The sequence below is a fragment of the Leucoraja erinacea genome, chromosome 6, assembly GCF_028641065.1.
Source record: "Leucoraja erinacea ecotype New England chromosome 6, Leri_hhj_1, whole genome shotgun sequence".
Lineage (NCBI taxonomy): Eukaryota > Metazoa > Chordata > Chondrichthyes > Rajiformes > Rajidae > Leucoraja > Leucoraja erinaceus.
In genome coordinates this window covers 44,893,277-44,909,662 of record NC_073382.1, presented here as the reverse complement: position 1 = coordinate 44,909,662, position 16,386 = coordinate 44,893,277, and the positions used below count along the sequence as shown (strand labels likewise).

General features: G+C 40.1%; 1 protein-coding gene across 1 annotated transcript in view; it reads left to right on the top strand.

The window, feature by feature from the left end:
• rxfp2b (relaxin family peptide receptor 2b) overlaps positions 1-15,950 on the top strand; it is a 56,853-nt gene extending 40,903 nt beyond the window's left edge. Inside the window, exons 15-18 of the mRNA XM_055636865.1 lie at positions 137-366; positions 4,798-5,208; positions 11,345-11,563; positions 13,294-15,950. Coding sequence (XP_055492840.1) covers positions 137-366; positions 4,798-5,208; positions 11,345-11,563; positions 13,294-13,538 — 1,105 coding nt within the window. The 3' untranslated portion in view covers positions 13,539-15,950. The remainder of the gene's footprint in view (positions 1-136; positions 367-4,797; positions 5,209-11,344; positions 11,564-13,293) is intronic.
• The last annotated feature ends 436 nt before the right edge of the window (positions 15,951-16,386 follow it).

The following is a 16,386-nucleotide window of genomic DNA, read 5'->3' as shown; positions in this document are numbered from 1 at the left end:
TTAATATTCAGTACACATTGTTTTAATATCACTCTGACACCATGTACAATCCTTTGCTGAGGACATGTACAATACTGTACTAATTAGCACTGGACATACTTGTCGCTATAATGTTTGCTGTACTTTATTTTCACAGATATTTTCATAAATTTCAGTACTGTGCGTATTCTCCTCATGTACGGAGTTGTAAACCAAACACAGACGGAATATCTTCCTTTGAAGATCTACTAGCCAACATCATACTTCGAGTTTTTGTCTGGATCATAGCTTGTCTCACATGTTTTGGAAACCTGTTTGTCATTTTCATGAGGTCACTTATTCGAGCTGAAAATAAGCTTCATGCTATGTCCATAAAAATTTTATGCTGTAAGTATGAGTTTTTGCTTTTAATAGTCTAGTTTAATTTAGTTTTGTTTATTGTCACGTGTACTGGGGTACAGTGAAAAGCTTTTTTTGTTATTGCATGCTATCCAGTCAGCCAAAAGACAATACATAATTGCAATCAATCTGTTTATGGTATACAGATACAGGATAAAGTGAATTAACGATTGGTGCAAGATAATGTTCTGTAAAGTCCAATTAAAGATAGGCCAAGGGTCTCCAATGAGGTAGATGGTAGGTTAGGACCACTGTCTACTTGGTGAAAGGATGGTTCAGTTGCCTGATAACAGCTGGGAAGAAAGTGTCCTCTAATCTGGAGGTATGCATTTTCAATCTTCTGTACCTCTTGCCTGATGGGAGAGGGGTGAGGAGGGAGTGTCCTGGGTGAATCTCTTCTTTGCTTATGCTGGTGGCCTTGCTGAGGCAGCAGGAAATGTAGATGGAGTCAATGGAAGGGAGGTTGGTGTGCTTGATGGTCTGGGCTGCATCCACAATTCTCTGTGATTTCTTGTGGTCTTGGATGGAGAAGCTTTCATTCTTCAATCTGTTTCACTTTAACCTGCCATTTGTCAATAACTGATGCTGGACTGAATTTCACCCAGCGCAAGTGCAGTGGAAATACCATCAACAAAAAAATTGTCATAAAAAACACTTGTAAAAGGAAGAAGCAGGTATATGGATGGAAATAGGATTTTTGTGAGATCAAAGTTACTGGATCTTTCACCTCAGAGGGACCTGTAACAAATTTGAAGCTAGACAAAAAATGCTTGAGGAACTCAGCGGGGAGGCAGCACCAATGGAGAGAAGTCATTGGCGACGTTTTGGGTCAAGACCCTTCTTCAGACTGATGTCGGGGGAGGAGGGGGGCGGAGATGAAGTAGGCGGAGACAGTAGGACTTGTGGCAGAATTGGGAAGGTGGGAATGGGAAGGAGGGAGAAAGCAAGCGCTAACTAAAATGTTCATACCACTGGGGTGTAAACTACCCAAGTGAAATATGAGGTGCTGTTCCTCCAATTTGTGCTGGGCCTCACTCTGGCAATGGAAGAGGCCCAGGACAGAAAGGTCAGATTGGACGACAGATGGCGCAATGGGCTAAGTGTTCGGCTGGCGACCGGAAGGTAGCCGGTTTGAATCCCGCTTGGAGTGCATACTGTCGTTGTGTCCTTGGGCAAGACACTTCACCTACCTTTGCCTGTTTGTGAATGTGTGTGAATGTGTGTGAGTGATTGATGGTGGTCGGAGGGGCCGTAGGCGCAGATTAGCAGTCACGCTTCCGTCAGTCTGCCCCAGGGCAGCTGTGGCTACAGAAGTAGCTCACCACCACCGAGTGTGACTGAGGAGTGAATGAATAATGCGATGTAAAGCGCCTTGAGTATCTAGAAAGGCGCTATATAAATCCCATCCATTATTAGATTGGGAATGGGAGGGGGAGTTGAAGTGCTAAGCAACCAGGCAATCAGGTTAGTCTGATTGAATTTTTCAATGAGACAATAATATGCATTTATATGGGCAATGTGGTTGATGTGGTATACGTGGACTGTACACATTGGGCGACACAGGGTGCAGCAGTAGAGTTGCTGCCTTACAGCCCCAGAGAACCTGGTTCAATCCTGACCACGGGTGCTGCTTGTACGGAATTTGTACGTTCTTCCTGTGACCACATGGGTTTTTTCCAAGCGCTCTGGTTTCCTCCCACATCTCAGAGACATACAGGTTTGCAGGTTAATTGGCTTCTGTAAATTTTCCCAAATGTGTAGGATAGACCTAGTTATGGGAGATCATTGGTCGACGAGGACTCGGTGGGTCGAGGAGATGTGTTTCACGCTGTATCACTAAACTAAACAAAACAGGGTATGGTGGATGCAGGCATTCTAAAAACATTTAAGAAGTAGTTAGATGAAGACTTGAATTACCAACACGTAGCAGCCTATGGACCAAGTGCTGGTAAATGGATTTAGTATAGACATAAAATATATGTACGGGGTGAGTTTTTTTGGACAGAAGGTGATGAATACCTGGAACATGCTGCCTGGGGTGGTGGTGAAAATCAGATACAATGGTGACATTTAAGATGCTTTTAAATGGGCACATGGATGTGTAGGGAATGGAGGGATATGGATCGTATGCAGGCAGAGTAGACTAGTTTACTTTGGCACCATGTTTAGAAGAGACGTTGTGGGCTGAAGGGCCTGTTTCCATGCTGTACTTTTCTCTATTCTATGATGGCCAGCATGGATATGATGGGCCAAAAGGTCTGCCTGTACCTGACCATCTGGCTCTATAATTTATGTATTATTGGTGATTAAGGGAGTTTCTCTGCTGACAAAATGCAATATAAGGGGGGGAGGGGTTATCTTAGAATTAGTCAGAAAGGTATTTGGGGTGCTGTCAGAAAATAGTTATTTATACCATGACCAAAGAGATCTGGAAATCTTTCTTTCCCTGCCCCTAAAATTAGCAATTAATGTAATGGGATTAAAATATTTGGATAACTAAAGTGCTGATAAATCAGAATCCCAATGAATGACCTGATGCTAATAGAGTTCTCTGCCTCATTCTGCATTTACCAAACCAGTTACTGTTGGATGTGATGCAGGGATAATTCTGAGATCATGACCCTTAGAATTAGTGTAATTGTTAGAATGTATAACATTGTTAAATCCTATAATGTGAAAACGTCAGCAGGACTGGTAGTTATTTTGATTGGTAACCTGATTTAATTAAAACTTTAAAAGATTTAAAAAAAAAGCTGTTTCACACTTGCTTTTTATTATTTTATTCTGTTCGAAATAAATAAATAAATAAATAAATAAATAAATAAATCGGCGTTTGTAAATTCCAATGCACGTTAAAAGGTTGATTGGAATGATGTTGATGCATCAGAATAACAGTCATTTTGGTTGTGGTTGTGGTCCCAGCTAATACAATATAATAAAAAATATAATAAATATAATATAATAAAAAAGTGCTAATACAAAAGGTAGCAGATCAGGCTTTAGTGTGTGTTTGAGACCAGAGATTGGTAGGTGGAAAGATGGGGGGAGGGGGATGGTGGGGAGTGGGGAGGGTGGAGGTGGAACGAGGCAGGCTGACAAAACAATAGACTTCTCTGCCTGCTCACTCCTAAGCTGTGTCTGCAAATGCAAATCCATTAGGCTAAAACCACTATCAATCTGGCTGTCTTGGTCAGAGAAAGCGTATATGGGTTGAAGGCAGGAGAAAGGGGTTAGGAAGAGATAAATCAGCCATGATTGAATGGTGGAGTAGACTTGATGGCCAAATGGCCTAATTCCAAAGCTATACGGGATTGGGCCAAAACTTCTGACTTTATCTAAAAGTTAGCAAAGTGTTATTTTGATCACAGCATTTATTATTATTTATGTTTTGTAGTTTATGACAATTAAATTAATTTGCAGCAATAAATTAATAATGGCTATGGTTCTTCATTCTTAAGAGGCTATGTATGAAATAAAAATGATAAGACGACTTAATTTAATTGTGACTGAGCACTCTTTGCAGAGTATGATTATAGTAATGGAGCATAATGTAAAATTGTCACCTTCCCATTGTCATTGTGAGAGTTCTTATCATAGATCTTATTATACAATGACTCATCAATCCCTATCTACCCGGGAAAGCTCAAGTAAATATAGAGAGCAATAATGAATCAGCAAATTCAGTTGCCAATTTTTTTGTGCTTAGTCTAAAGAAAAAAAGTGTTTTCTCAATACATGGCACACTTAATAAACTCAATGTATCTGTAGGTCTTGATGGACTGTGAAAAATTGTACAATTTCTTTATTTTATAGCAAAGTAAAAACGAAAGTACATGCAAACCAGCCTCCCTTCCATTGACCCGATCTACTCTTCACACTGCTTTGTCAAGGCCACCAGCATAATCAAGGATCAGTCTCACCATGACCACTCCCTCTGCGCCCCCTCTATCATTGGGCAAGAGGTATAGAAGTGTGAAAAAGGCATACCTCCAGTTGCTGGGACGGTTTCTACTCAGCTGTTATTAAACAGCTGAACCATCCTCTCAACAACTAGCGAGCAGTCGTAGCTACTATCTACTTAATTGGAGACCCTTGTACTATCTTTGATTGGACTTCACTGTACCTTATCTTGTACTAAACAGTATTCATGTTATTCTCTTTATCATGTATCTCTGCACTGTGAAGGCTCAATTCTAATAGTGTAATGTCTTTCACACTGCTTAGCACACAACAAAAGCTTTTCACTGTACCTTGGTGCACGTGACAATAAACTAAACTAAACAAAAAGGCTTTTAATTGTACCTCGATGCACGTAAAACTCCAAAACTTTAAACTCTAGGTTTTCAACTTGATATTGCCACAAAATATAATAACTCATATATTAAAGACATCTGTTTCTCCCCTTTTCTGACACTCAAGGTGCTGATTGCCTGATGGGAGTATATCTATTCTTCGTTGGGATCTTCGATGTCAAGTATCGTGGGGAGTACAACAAACATGCACATCGATGGATGGAGAGTGTCCAGTGCCGAATGATAGGATTTTTGGCCATGCTCTCCACAGAAGTTTCAGTTTTGCTATTGACATACCTGAGTCTGGAGAAGTATGTTGTCATTGTCTTCCCATTCAGTAACATCAAACCAGGAAAGCAACAGACTTTGATAATATTAACTACCATTTGGCTTATTGGATTTATTATCGCTATAATTCCACTCTGGAATGAAGATACTTTTGGAAATTACTATGGAAGAAATGGAGTTTGCTTTCCTCTTTATGCAGACCAAATTGAAACGGATGCTGCAAAAGGCTATTCGATTGGCATATTCCTTGGTATGAATATTTTAATGATTGATTTTGATTGTCCAGTCAATGTCATTAGCAGGGCAGAAAACTATATATGATAATAGATCATAAGACGAGGTAAAGTACTCCAAGTCGGTCTGCAAACTACCTTAAGACCTGGCACTCCAGTACAATCTTTGCCAGGTGTATTACCTTTCAGCTGAGATTTTAAATCATCATCCTCTTTGAACTTTTAGGTGGACATTAAAGATATTGTGGCACTACAGGAAGGAGAGTAGGAGAGTTCTCCTGGTGTCTTGGCCAACAGTTGTCTCTCAAGCAACACCTTTAGGTGACTATCGAGTTGTTTACCTCATTCTCTTTGTGCCCTTGTTGCACACAAATTAACCGTTTGTAAGTGTTCAGCCATTGTTCTACATTGCTCTGCATTCAGCAAGTGTTCTACATTGACTGGATGTGAACAGCATTTTGGGATATCCTTGATGTAGAAAGTGCTATAACAATGTAAATTGTTTTGTTTTCTTAACATAAAAGCATATGAACCCTAAAGCCCCACTATGCAAATAATTATATAAAACTTGTTCATAAGTTCATAGGTTCACTTTTGAAAAGCCTCTCCCCTACTCTCAAAATAATGAAAATTAGTTCCAGGATCACACAGTGACCACATCACCTATTATCTTTCATATTGTCTCAACCTTGAGATATAACACAAAAAACTAGAGAAATTAAAATGTAGGAACAAGGAAGTGCAGATGCTGGTTTACCAAGAAAAGACACAAAATGCTCAGCAGGCCAGGCAGCATCCCTGGAGAACATAGATAAGTGACAGTTCGGGTCACGACCCTTCCCGAATCGTTCTTCCTGAAATGATGAAGGGCCCTAACCTGAATTGTCACCTGTCCACAGATGCTGCCTGACCCGTTGAGTTATTCCAGCATTTTGTCTCTTTCCAACATAAAAAACGTTCTTTTGTCCAACTACCATTTGAATGCACAACTAACTTATACGTACTGTGTGAGTTGATCACTGGGTGAGGTCATCAAACCCGTTGATTTTTGTTTTAAGACATAGCCCTGATATAATCCAACTTAATTATATGCTTATGCAACCTATATGCCAGGTCCTCTGGATTTGATTTACTCTAATCTATTTATTTCAAATACCAGTCATTGATTTAAATAACTCAATCAATACTGCTCCAATATCTCTGCTCTTCTATAGTAAAGAAGCCCTATTAGAACCAATAGTCAGTCATACAGCATAGAAAAGTTGTCTGTCTGGCCTTCTTCCAAAACCTCTATATACCATGTATATTTTGAAAAACTATTAATTGGTAATTATTCAAATCCCTGAAGCTCCCGCTTTTAATTACCAATTACTTTTGTTAATACTTCTGTTTGCCAGGGGAGACAGTGAATCCACCAGGGCAACAGAAATGCTTGGCTTGCAGACGCAATGATGTGCTGCGGGAATGGGAATTCCCAGACCACACCATCACACAGATAGAGGGCAGCACAGTGGCGCAGCTGGTAGAGCCACGGCCTCACAACGCCAGCGACCCGGGTTCAATCCTGACCTCGGGTGTTGTCTGTATGGCGTTTGCACGTTCTCCCTGTGACCACGCAGGTTTCTTCCAGATGTTCCGGTTTCCGCCATCCCAAAGATGTGTGGGTTTGCAAGTTAATTGGCTTCTGTAAAATGTCCATTATTGTTTAGGGGTTGGATAAGAAAGTGGGATAACATAGATCTAGTCTGACAGTGCTGGTATAACTCAGCGGGTCAGGCAGCATCTCTAGAGAAAACGGATGGGTGACGTTTCAGGCCGGGACCCATCCATTTTCTCCTACATCCCAAAGATGGTGGAGGCAGGTGGTGGAGGCAGGTTCGTTTTTATCATCTAAAAATAAATTGGATAGTTATATGGATGGGAAGGGAATGGAGTGTTATGGTCTGAGCGCAGGTATATGGGACTAGGGGAGATTATGTGTTCGGCACGGACTAGAAGGGTCGAGATGGCCTGTTTCCGTGCTGTAATTGTTATATGGTTATTATATGGTTATATGTGCGGGTATGTAGGTGAATTGGCCTCTATAAATGGGGAGTGTGGGGAATGGGTACAAAAGTGGGAAAACATAGAACTAGTGTAAATGGGGCTTTTCCAATGTTGTATCTCTAACCTAACCTAATTTAACCACCACAACCACATGGACACAATCTGTTACACCATCAACTTCACCTTATCCAACAACATCCATCATTGACATTCTACCCTTCCATCCTCTCAATGAAAACCTATTACACTCTTCTACAAACTAAATCAGTAACAAATACGTGGGAAGCTGAGATGGTTCCTCCTGTTTTAGGAACCTCACCAGGCAAAGGAAGATTATTCTGCATCTCATGAGCAGGGTGTGGGGGGAGGGGAGGGGCAGAGTTCCAAGTCTTATCAATGGCAGAGGATGTCAGACATCTGACCGGTAAGTTCACTAATAATGTTTAATTAATGTGGCTACATCCCACAGTGGAGAACCGCATCAACACAAGAGCTACTACGTGATGAAGAATGTAGAAATAAGGAACTCCAGATGCTAGTTTATACCATTTCAATGTTCAATAGATTCAGGATCAGTTCCTGTGGATTGGAGGATAGCTAATGCTTTCCCACTTTTCTCGAAAGGAGCTAGAGAGAAAACGGGGAATTACAGACCAGTTAGCCTGACTTCGATGGTGGGAAAGATGCTGGAGTCAATTATTAAAGAGGTAATAATGGGGCATTTGGGTAGCAGTAAAAGGATTAGTCCAAGTCAGCATGGATTTATGAAAGGGAAATCATGCTTGACTAATCTTCTGGAATTTGTTGAGGATGTGACAAGTAAAATGGATGAAGCCAGTGGAAGTAGTGTATCTAGACTTTCAGAAAGCCTTTGATAAGGTCCCGCACGGGAGGCTGGTGACTAAAATTAGAGCGCATGGTATTGATGGTAGGGTGTTGGCATGGATAGAAAATTGGTTGGCAGACAGGAAGCAAGGAGTAGGAGTGAACGGGTCCTTTTCAGAATGGCAGGCAGTGGCGAGTGGAGTGTCGCAAGGCTCGGTGTTGGTGCCGCAACTATTTACCATATATATTAATGATTTGGAAGAGGGAATTAGGGGCAACACTAGCAAGTTTGCAGATGACACAAAGCTGGGTGGCAGTGTGAACTGTGAAGAGGATGTTAGGAGGTTGCAGGGTGACCTAGACAGGTTGAGTGAGTGGGCAGATGCGTGGCAGATGCAGTATAATATAGATAAATGTGAGGTTATCCACTTTGCTGGCAAAAACAAGGGGGCAGATTATTATCTCGATGGGTTAGGTTAGGTAAGGGGAAGGTACAGCGAGACCTCGGTGTCCTTGTACACCGGTCACTGAAAGTTGGTGTGCAGGTACAGCAGGCAGTGAAGAAAGCTAATGGAATGTTGGCCTTCATAACAAGAGGATTTCAGTATAGGAGTAGAGAGGTTCTTCTGCAGTTGTATAGGGCTCTGGTAAGTCCACATCTGGAGTATTGTGTACAGTTTTGGCCTCCTAATTTGAGGAAGGACATCCTTGTGATTGAGGCAGTGCAGCGTAGGTTCACAAGATTGATCCCTGGGATGGCGGGACTGTCATATGAGGAAAGATTGAAAAGACTAGGCTTGTATTCACTGGAGTTTAGAAGGATGAGGGGGTATCTTATAGAAACATATAAAATTATAAAAGGACTGGACAAGCTAGATGCAGGAAAAATTTTCCCAATGTTGGGCGAGTCCAGAACCAGGGGCCACAGTCTTAGAATAAAGGGGAGGCCATTTAAGACTGAGGTGAGAAAAAATACTTTTTGACCCAGAGAGTTGTGAATTTGTGGAATTCCCCGCCACAGAGGACAGTGGAGGCCAAATCAATGGATGGATTTAAGAGAGGGTTAGATAGAGCTCTAGGGGCTAGTGGAATCGAGGGTTATGGGGAGAAGGCAGGCACAGGTTATTGATTGGGGACGATCAGCCATGATCGCAATGAATGGCGGTGCTGGCTCAAAGGGCCGAATGGCCTCCTCCTGCACCTATTTTCTATGTTTCTATGTTTCTATATCAAAGACAAAGTGCTGGAGTAACACAGCGGGTCAGGCAACATCTTTGGAGAAAAAGGTTGGGTGATATTTTGGGTCAGGACCCTTCTTCAGACACAAAACGCTGCCCAGCTTTTTCTTCAGAGATGCTGCCTGACCCAATGAGTTACTTGAGCATTTTGTGTCTATCTGCAGTATGATGACAGTGTTTTGAGCACAACTCACAAACACAGCATATGTTTTAGTTTGTGCTGTATCCAGAGTGGCTCCATTTTGCTCTTTTCCCAGGGCATCATAATTCTGAGTGGCAGGGGTGATTTGAGGTTCCATGTACCCTTTCCAGCTTGAGAACATCTTTCCTATAACATGGTGCTATATGACTCTATGTATCATAACAGCTAGATTCTGTGAAATGTATTCAGCACACTAGAAGGTGTTTGAGTCACTTTTGAAAGTGTCCAGTCAAGGCTTCAAATGTCAGCTCAAAACATATATTTAAAAAGCTAAAAATGCAACTAAATTGTATGTGTGCTAGTTCTAGTGAGGGTGCTCAATGTCAGTACAATTTATGTTTAAGAGGGAACTGCAGATGCTGGAGAATCGAAGGTTACACAGAAAAGCTGGAGAAACTCAGCGGGTGCAGCAGCATCTATGGAGCGAAGGAAATAGGCAACGTTTCGGGCCGAAACCCTTCTTCAGAAGGGTTTTCGGCCCGAAACGTTGCCTATTTCCTTCGCTCCATAGATGCTGCTGCACCCGCTGAGTTTCTCCAGCTTTTCTGTGTAACCTTCAGTACAATTTATGTTGTCAAGGATGGAAATGGGCAATGTGCGAAGAACGATACAACTATGTGCTTGAATAACTCCAAAGAAAGTTGCAGTATTGTGAATAGAACATGCAATATCGTCCAATTCCATATCTGCACATTTTATCCCTGAAATGATGATCATTGTGATCTATTCTAGATGAATTTGAAAATTGAATCACAAAGCATCTAAAAAAATGGATGATTTGTGAACCAACTTACAGGCCAATTATTTACCTCTGCTGAGTGAAACATTTCCTCTCTGATTTGCCATCGTCCTTATATGATTTTGTCCAGTTCGATTAAATTTTTTCAGTTTCTTTTCATTTTGTTTTAATATACATTCTCATTAAACTGAATGTGTATCCTTTGCTTATTATAAATAAACATTCCCGCAGAACTGATCTATGTAGCATGTCAGTATTTCCACGAAAGCTTGGTAGGTTACGAGTTACAAAGTGGCATGAAGAAAAGGCTGGAATAGGTCACTGACATGTTTTGGATTCATAATGAGCAATAAATGGGATGGAAATTAAGTTATATGAGTTAGGTTATACGAGTTATATGAAATTAAGTTACCATAGAAAGCGAATGGTATGTTAGCATTCATAGCAAAAGGATTTGAGTATAGGAGCAGGGAGTTTCTACTGCAGTTGTACAGGGTCTTGGTGAGACCACACCTGGAGTATTGCGTACAGTTTTGGTCTCCTAATCTAAGAAAATACATTCTTGCCATAGAGGGAGTGCAGAGAAGGTTCACCAGACTGATTCCTGGGATGTCAGGACTTTCATGTGAAGAAAGACTGGATAGACTCGGCTTGTACTCGTTAGAATTTAGAAGATTGAGGGGGGATCTTATAGAAACTTACAAAATTCTTAAGGGGTTGGACAGGCTAGATGCAGGAAGATTGTTCCTGATGTTGGGGAAGTCCATAACAAGTGGTCACAGTTTAAGGATAAGGGGGAAATCATTTAGGACTGAGATGAGAAAAACATTTTTCACACAGAGAGTGGTGAATCTCTGGAATTCTCTGCTACAGAAGGTAGTTGAGGCCAGTTTATTGGCTATATTTAAGAGGGAATTAGATGTGGCCCTTGTGGCTAAAGGGATCAGGGGGTATGGAGAGAAGGCAGGTACAGGATACCGAGTTGGATGATCATCCATGATCATATTGAATGTCCGAAGGGCCGAATGGCCTACTCCTGCACCTGATTTCTATGTTTCTATGTTTCTATATCCTCAGACAACAATTTATTTCTTTTCTTTCAGGTTTGAATCTGATTGCCTTCATCATAATTGTCTTCTCTTACTTCAGCATGTTTTATTCTATTCACAAAACTGGAATCCAGACACCTGAAATAAAAAGGCGCATTCGAAGTGAAGTTGCATTGGCTTACAGATTTTTCTTCATAGTGCTTTCTAATGCCTTCTGCTGGATCCCAATTTTTCTCTTGCAAGTACTTTCACTGATTCAGGTGGAGATTCCAGGTACTTTTTAATTGCAATATGGAGAATAGATGATTAATTGCAGAAAGTTGATTTGAACTTTTCTTGCTCACAATATATTTATTTTCTACATTTGCATGCCCACATTGCTGGTTAACAAATATTCCTTTCCAGAAAGTTAGCATATATATTAATTCATCTGTGCACTATGTACTATCTATGTAACAACTTTAAGTCTTTCATCTTTTCAAGGAGGAAAGGTGAAATATCTGAGGAATCTAACACACGGCGACAGATAGCACAATGGGCTAAGAGTTCGGCTGGCGACCGGAAGGTAGCCGGTTCAAATCCCGCTTGGAGTGCATACTGTCGTTGTGTCCTTGGGCAAGACACTTCACCCACCTTTGCCTGTAATGGAATGTACGGCGGCAGGCGCGGGCACACCGCGACGCCCTGTGTCTCCCTTTCAAGGGAGATGCTAAAAATGCATTTCGTTGTCTCTGTACTGTACACTGACAATGACAATAAATTGAATCATTTCATTTCATTTTCATCATTTCACATAGCACAATATTTTTGACTAGTACACTACTGGCCTCCCCTATTTGATAAGATCCCTCACACACATCTCTTCCTTTTCCTGTTCTCCGTCACATACCAGGCTCTGCCTCTGCACTCCATCTGCCATCCCTCTTCCCTCTTCCCTCTTCTCTTTCCTAACGTATCCCCACCTCTCCAGTAGTTTCCACATATAAACCACACAACTCTGTCTCCACTCACTTTCTCCCTCTCTGCCACCTGACTCCATGTCCATTATTCCTCCTTCATCTAGTACCACCTATAAACTACCAACCTCTGTCTCACCCCTCCTTTAACTTCAATGGAGTGAGCTATCTTCCTTCTATACTCTCAGTCCTATGCAATGTCTGGACCCAAAATGTCACCAATTCCTTTGCCTCCACAGATGCTGCTCGACCTGCTGAGTTCTCCCAGCAGTTTACTTTTTGCTGAATGTATTATCTTTTGCTGTGGTTAAGTGAAAATCAATTTTAAGGCATTGTATTTTGTATTGGCCTTTTAATTAATGTTTATATTTATTAAAAACCACAAATACAATGAGATGAAAACCCAAAATAAAATAGCAGATATTGGCAATATGAAAGAAAACAGAAAATGTTGGATAGACTCAGCAGTTCAAGCAGCATTTATGGATTCAATTCTATTCATCGATTCAATGATTCATTGATACTTTATTGTCACACGTACCTAAGTGCAATGAAATGTTTTGTTTTGCACACATCCCCGTAATATCATATAGCAGACCTCACCTCTGCAGTACAGTGAGTGTAGCCACGTATCTGGCACCGACAAAGTTACAAAAAGTAAAGAGAATAATGCTTCATGTTGAAGACACTTTGTCAGATAAGTACCACGTAGGTTTGACTTTGATGAAATAAAAAATGGTCTAGAGCTTTTCCTGTATCAGTAAAGTGCACAGGGACAAAGAGCTCTTCAAATCAGCATCATCAGTTAAATTTAGTTTTTTAAGAAGGATATCTGCTTTGGAAAACATATTGACTATGAGACATCACAGCGCCTTGGGAGCATTCTTACCATTGAATGTGGAAGTATATTTACAAATAGTCAAATTATTCTATTATTTTTTTGGAAGTACTATATTTCAGAACACTAACATTGTTATCATTTTAAATTGTTAAAAAAATTAAATTGGTTAAAAAGTAGATATTGATGTTTTATGGATTTTTTTTCAGGAGCAATTACATCATGGGTGGTTATATTTATACTTCCAATAAACAGTGCCTTGAACCCAATTCTCCATACGCTCACAACCACTTTCTTCAGAGAAAAGATGAAACTATTTATTTGCAAGCATTCAAGTAAAGGAAAGAGCACATGGACAGAGAGCTCTTCAAAACAGTCAACATCATCAGTTAAATTTAGCTTTTTAAGAAGGATATCTGCTTTAGAAAACATACTGACTTCAAGACATCACTGACACGTTGGAACATTCTTACCACTGATTGTCGAAGTATCGTTTACAATGAAAGCAGGAGCTGTTGTTTGCCTTTGTTCTGATAGCGTGCCTCAAAAATTGTACAGTTTGAAGGAGGAAAAAGACTCTGGAAATAACGTTACAGTTATTGCCTGAAAAAGAATTTGTGAAGCTTTAAAGACAACATTGTTGTTTAGTATTGCCACCTTCGGGATAAAGAAAGTTCTACAGAGGAAGCAAGCAAAAATGAAAATAGTAATTAACAAAATTAATGTTAAATTTAATTTTACTGTGCTTTGTTATTTTATGAATTTCTTGTAGTGAAAAAGAATGGGAAACCAATGCCAATTATTCAATTGTGATATGTTGCACCAGGTAAATTGTTCATTTAAATGCTATCAACAACTCTTAGACATTACAGTCAACTAACTATCTTTAGTTTCTTAACACAGAAATAAAAGTCAGTATTAATACAGAATAAAGTTTTTTGAATGGAGACACAAAGAATAGCAGATGCTTGCATCTTGTGCAAAATCAAAGTGCTGGAGGAACTCAGCATAATAGACAGCATCTGTGGAGGTAATGAAAGCTTTCTGAACTGAACACAAAGTGCTGGAGTAAGTCGGCAGGTCAGGAGTGCTGGAATGTGTGGAGTCACTCCACCACTTATGATCTATGCAAGATTCCAGTATCTGCAGTTCCCTGTGTCTACAAAACGTTCTGAATGTCTGGTATAACCTTGTTGTAACATTGGCCTCAAATTAATTGCCAAAGTAAATATTTACTTTAAATATTTTATTTCATCAAACCTTTTGCTTTTTTTGAAATTATTTCCCTAAGCTTTCCTATTCTCTTTCTTATATTTACTTTTTCTACTCTTTTATTTCTAATAAACATATTAGTACATTTTTTATTCTTAAAGAATGATTTAAATGGCTGCCTTTTTTTGTTTTCTTTGTTGTATGGACTTGTTTTTTCTACATGATACACATGAGAAAAGTTAATGTTGGATTGGATGCAAAATATTTCCCATTCAGCTTTATTAGCCATTTAAGGCATTGAAGATTTGTGCTTAAAAGTCCCAGATTATAAATCATAAACATACACCAAATTATTTCAGCAAGTAACCTAATGGTTGAAAATAATGGACAATTTAGCTTAGAGTTTAGAGATATCGTGCAAAATAAGGTCATTCGGCCCACTGAGGCCATGCCGACCAGCAAACACATTAACACTATCCTACACACACTAAGGACAATTTACTATTTTACCGAAGTCAATTAACCATATAACCATATAACCATATAACAATTACAGCACAGAAACAGGCCATCTCGGCCCTTCAAGTCCGTGCCAAACACTTATTTTCCCCTAGTCCCATCTACCTGCACTCAGACCATAACCCTCCATTCCTTTCCCGTCCATATACCTATCCAATTTATTTTTAAATGATAAAATCGAACCTGCCTCCACCACTTCCACTGGAAGCTCATTCCACACAGCTACCACTCTCTGAGTAAAGAAGTTCCCCCTCATGTTACCCCTAAACTTATGCCCCTTAATTCTCAAGTCATGTCCTCTTGTTTGAATCTTCCCTACTCTCAGTGGGAAAAGCTTATCCACGTCAACTCTGTCTATCCCTCTCATCATTTTAGAGACCTCCATCAAGTCCCCCCTTAACCTTCTGCACTCCAAAGAATAAAGACCTAACTTGTTCAACCTTTCTCTGTAACGTAGTTGCTGAAACCCAGGCAACATTCTAGTAAATCTCCTCTGTACCCTCTCTATTTTGTTGACATCCTTCCTATAATTAGGCAACCAAAATTGTACACCATAGTCCAGAATTGGCCTCACCAATGTCTTGTACAATTTTAACATTACTTCCCAACTTCTATACTCAATTAACCTGCATGTCTTTGGAGTGTGGGAAGAAACTGGAGACCCCGGTGAAAACCAATACAGGTCACGGGGAGAACACACAAACTCCATACGGACAGCACCCGTAATGAGGATCGAACCGGGGTCTCTGGAGCTGTCAGGCAGCAGCTCTACTGCTGTGCCACCATGCCCTGCAATTTTATTGCAAGGGTCTTTTTTCAAAAAGCTGCAAAGGATGATAATGCTATAAGCAGCCAGAGTGATGATTCCCTTGTCAATTAAATGTGGTGAGAGATTGAGATTGATTTTATGTACATAATATATCTGTTACTACATTTAATTTACTACATTTGCTTGCAAAGTTGCCCTGCTTTTACTGAGAGAAGGTGCTGTTGTTTGTTTCCTCAGGTCTTTAAACGGATTGTATTTGAGGTAAAATGAGTTTGTTTTCTGCACAATAGATTGTTTGTGACGATGCATACTCCCTGGTCACTCAAGTTCTTTGACTGACCCATTGCTGGCAAAAAAGACTTAGTTTTAAAAATTGCATCCCGATTGTAAATGAGTATCCATTCACAATATTTCTTTTCAAATCTACACGAAACATAGGAGGATTCTCCATGAATATCTTTATCCTCAGTCATGGCAAAAATTAGTATGTTGGAGTAAACGATAAAGCTGTGGTATTTGCAACCATTTTCAATCTAAAATATAATTTGGATGATCCTACTCAGCGTGCTCTTGAAATCACCAACTTTAAATAGTGCAACCATCAGCTAATTCAATTCACACTAAGAAATAACTCTGGATTTGGTGATACCATGTCTAGTTCTGAGCTCCAGTGCCAGACATGCCTCTGATCCATGCTAGCAATAACACTGGTGGAAATTTGTCATGGTCACAAACAAAAGGAGAAATCAAGCCCAGTCATTCACCGCTCTATCTACCAGCCAATTGTTATTTACTTAATGGA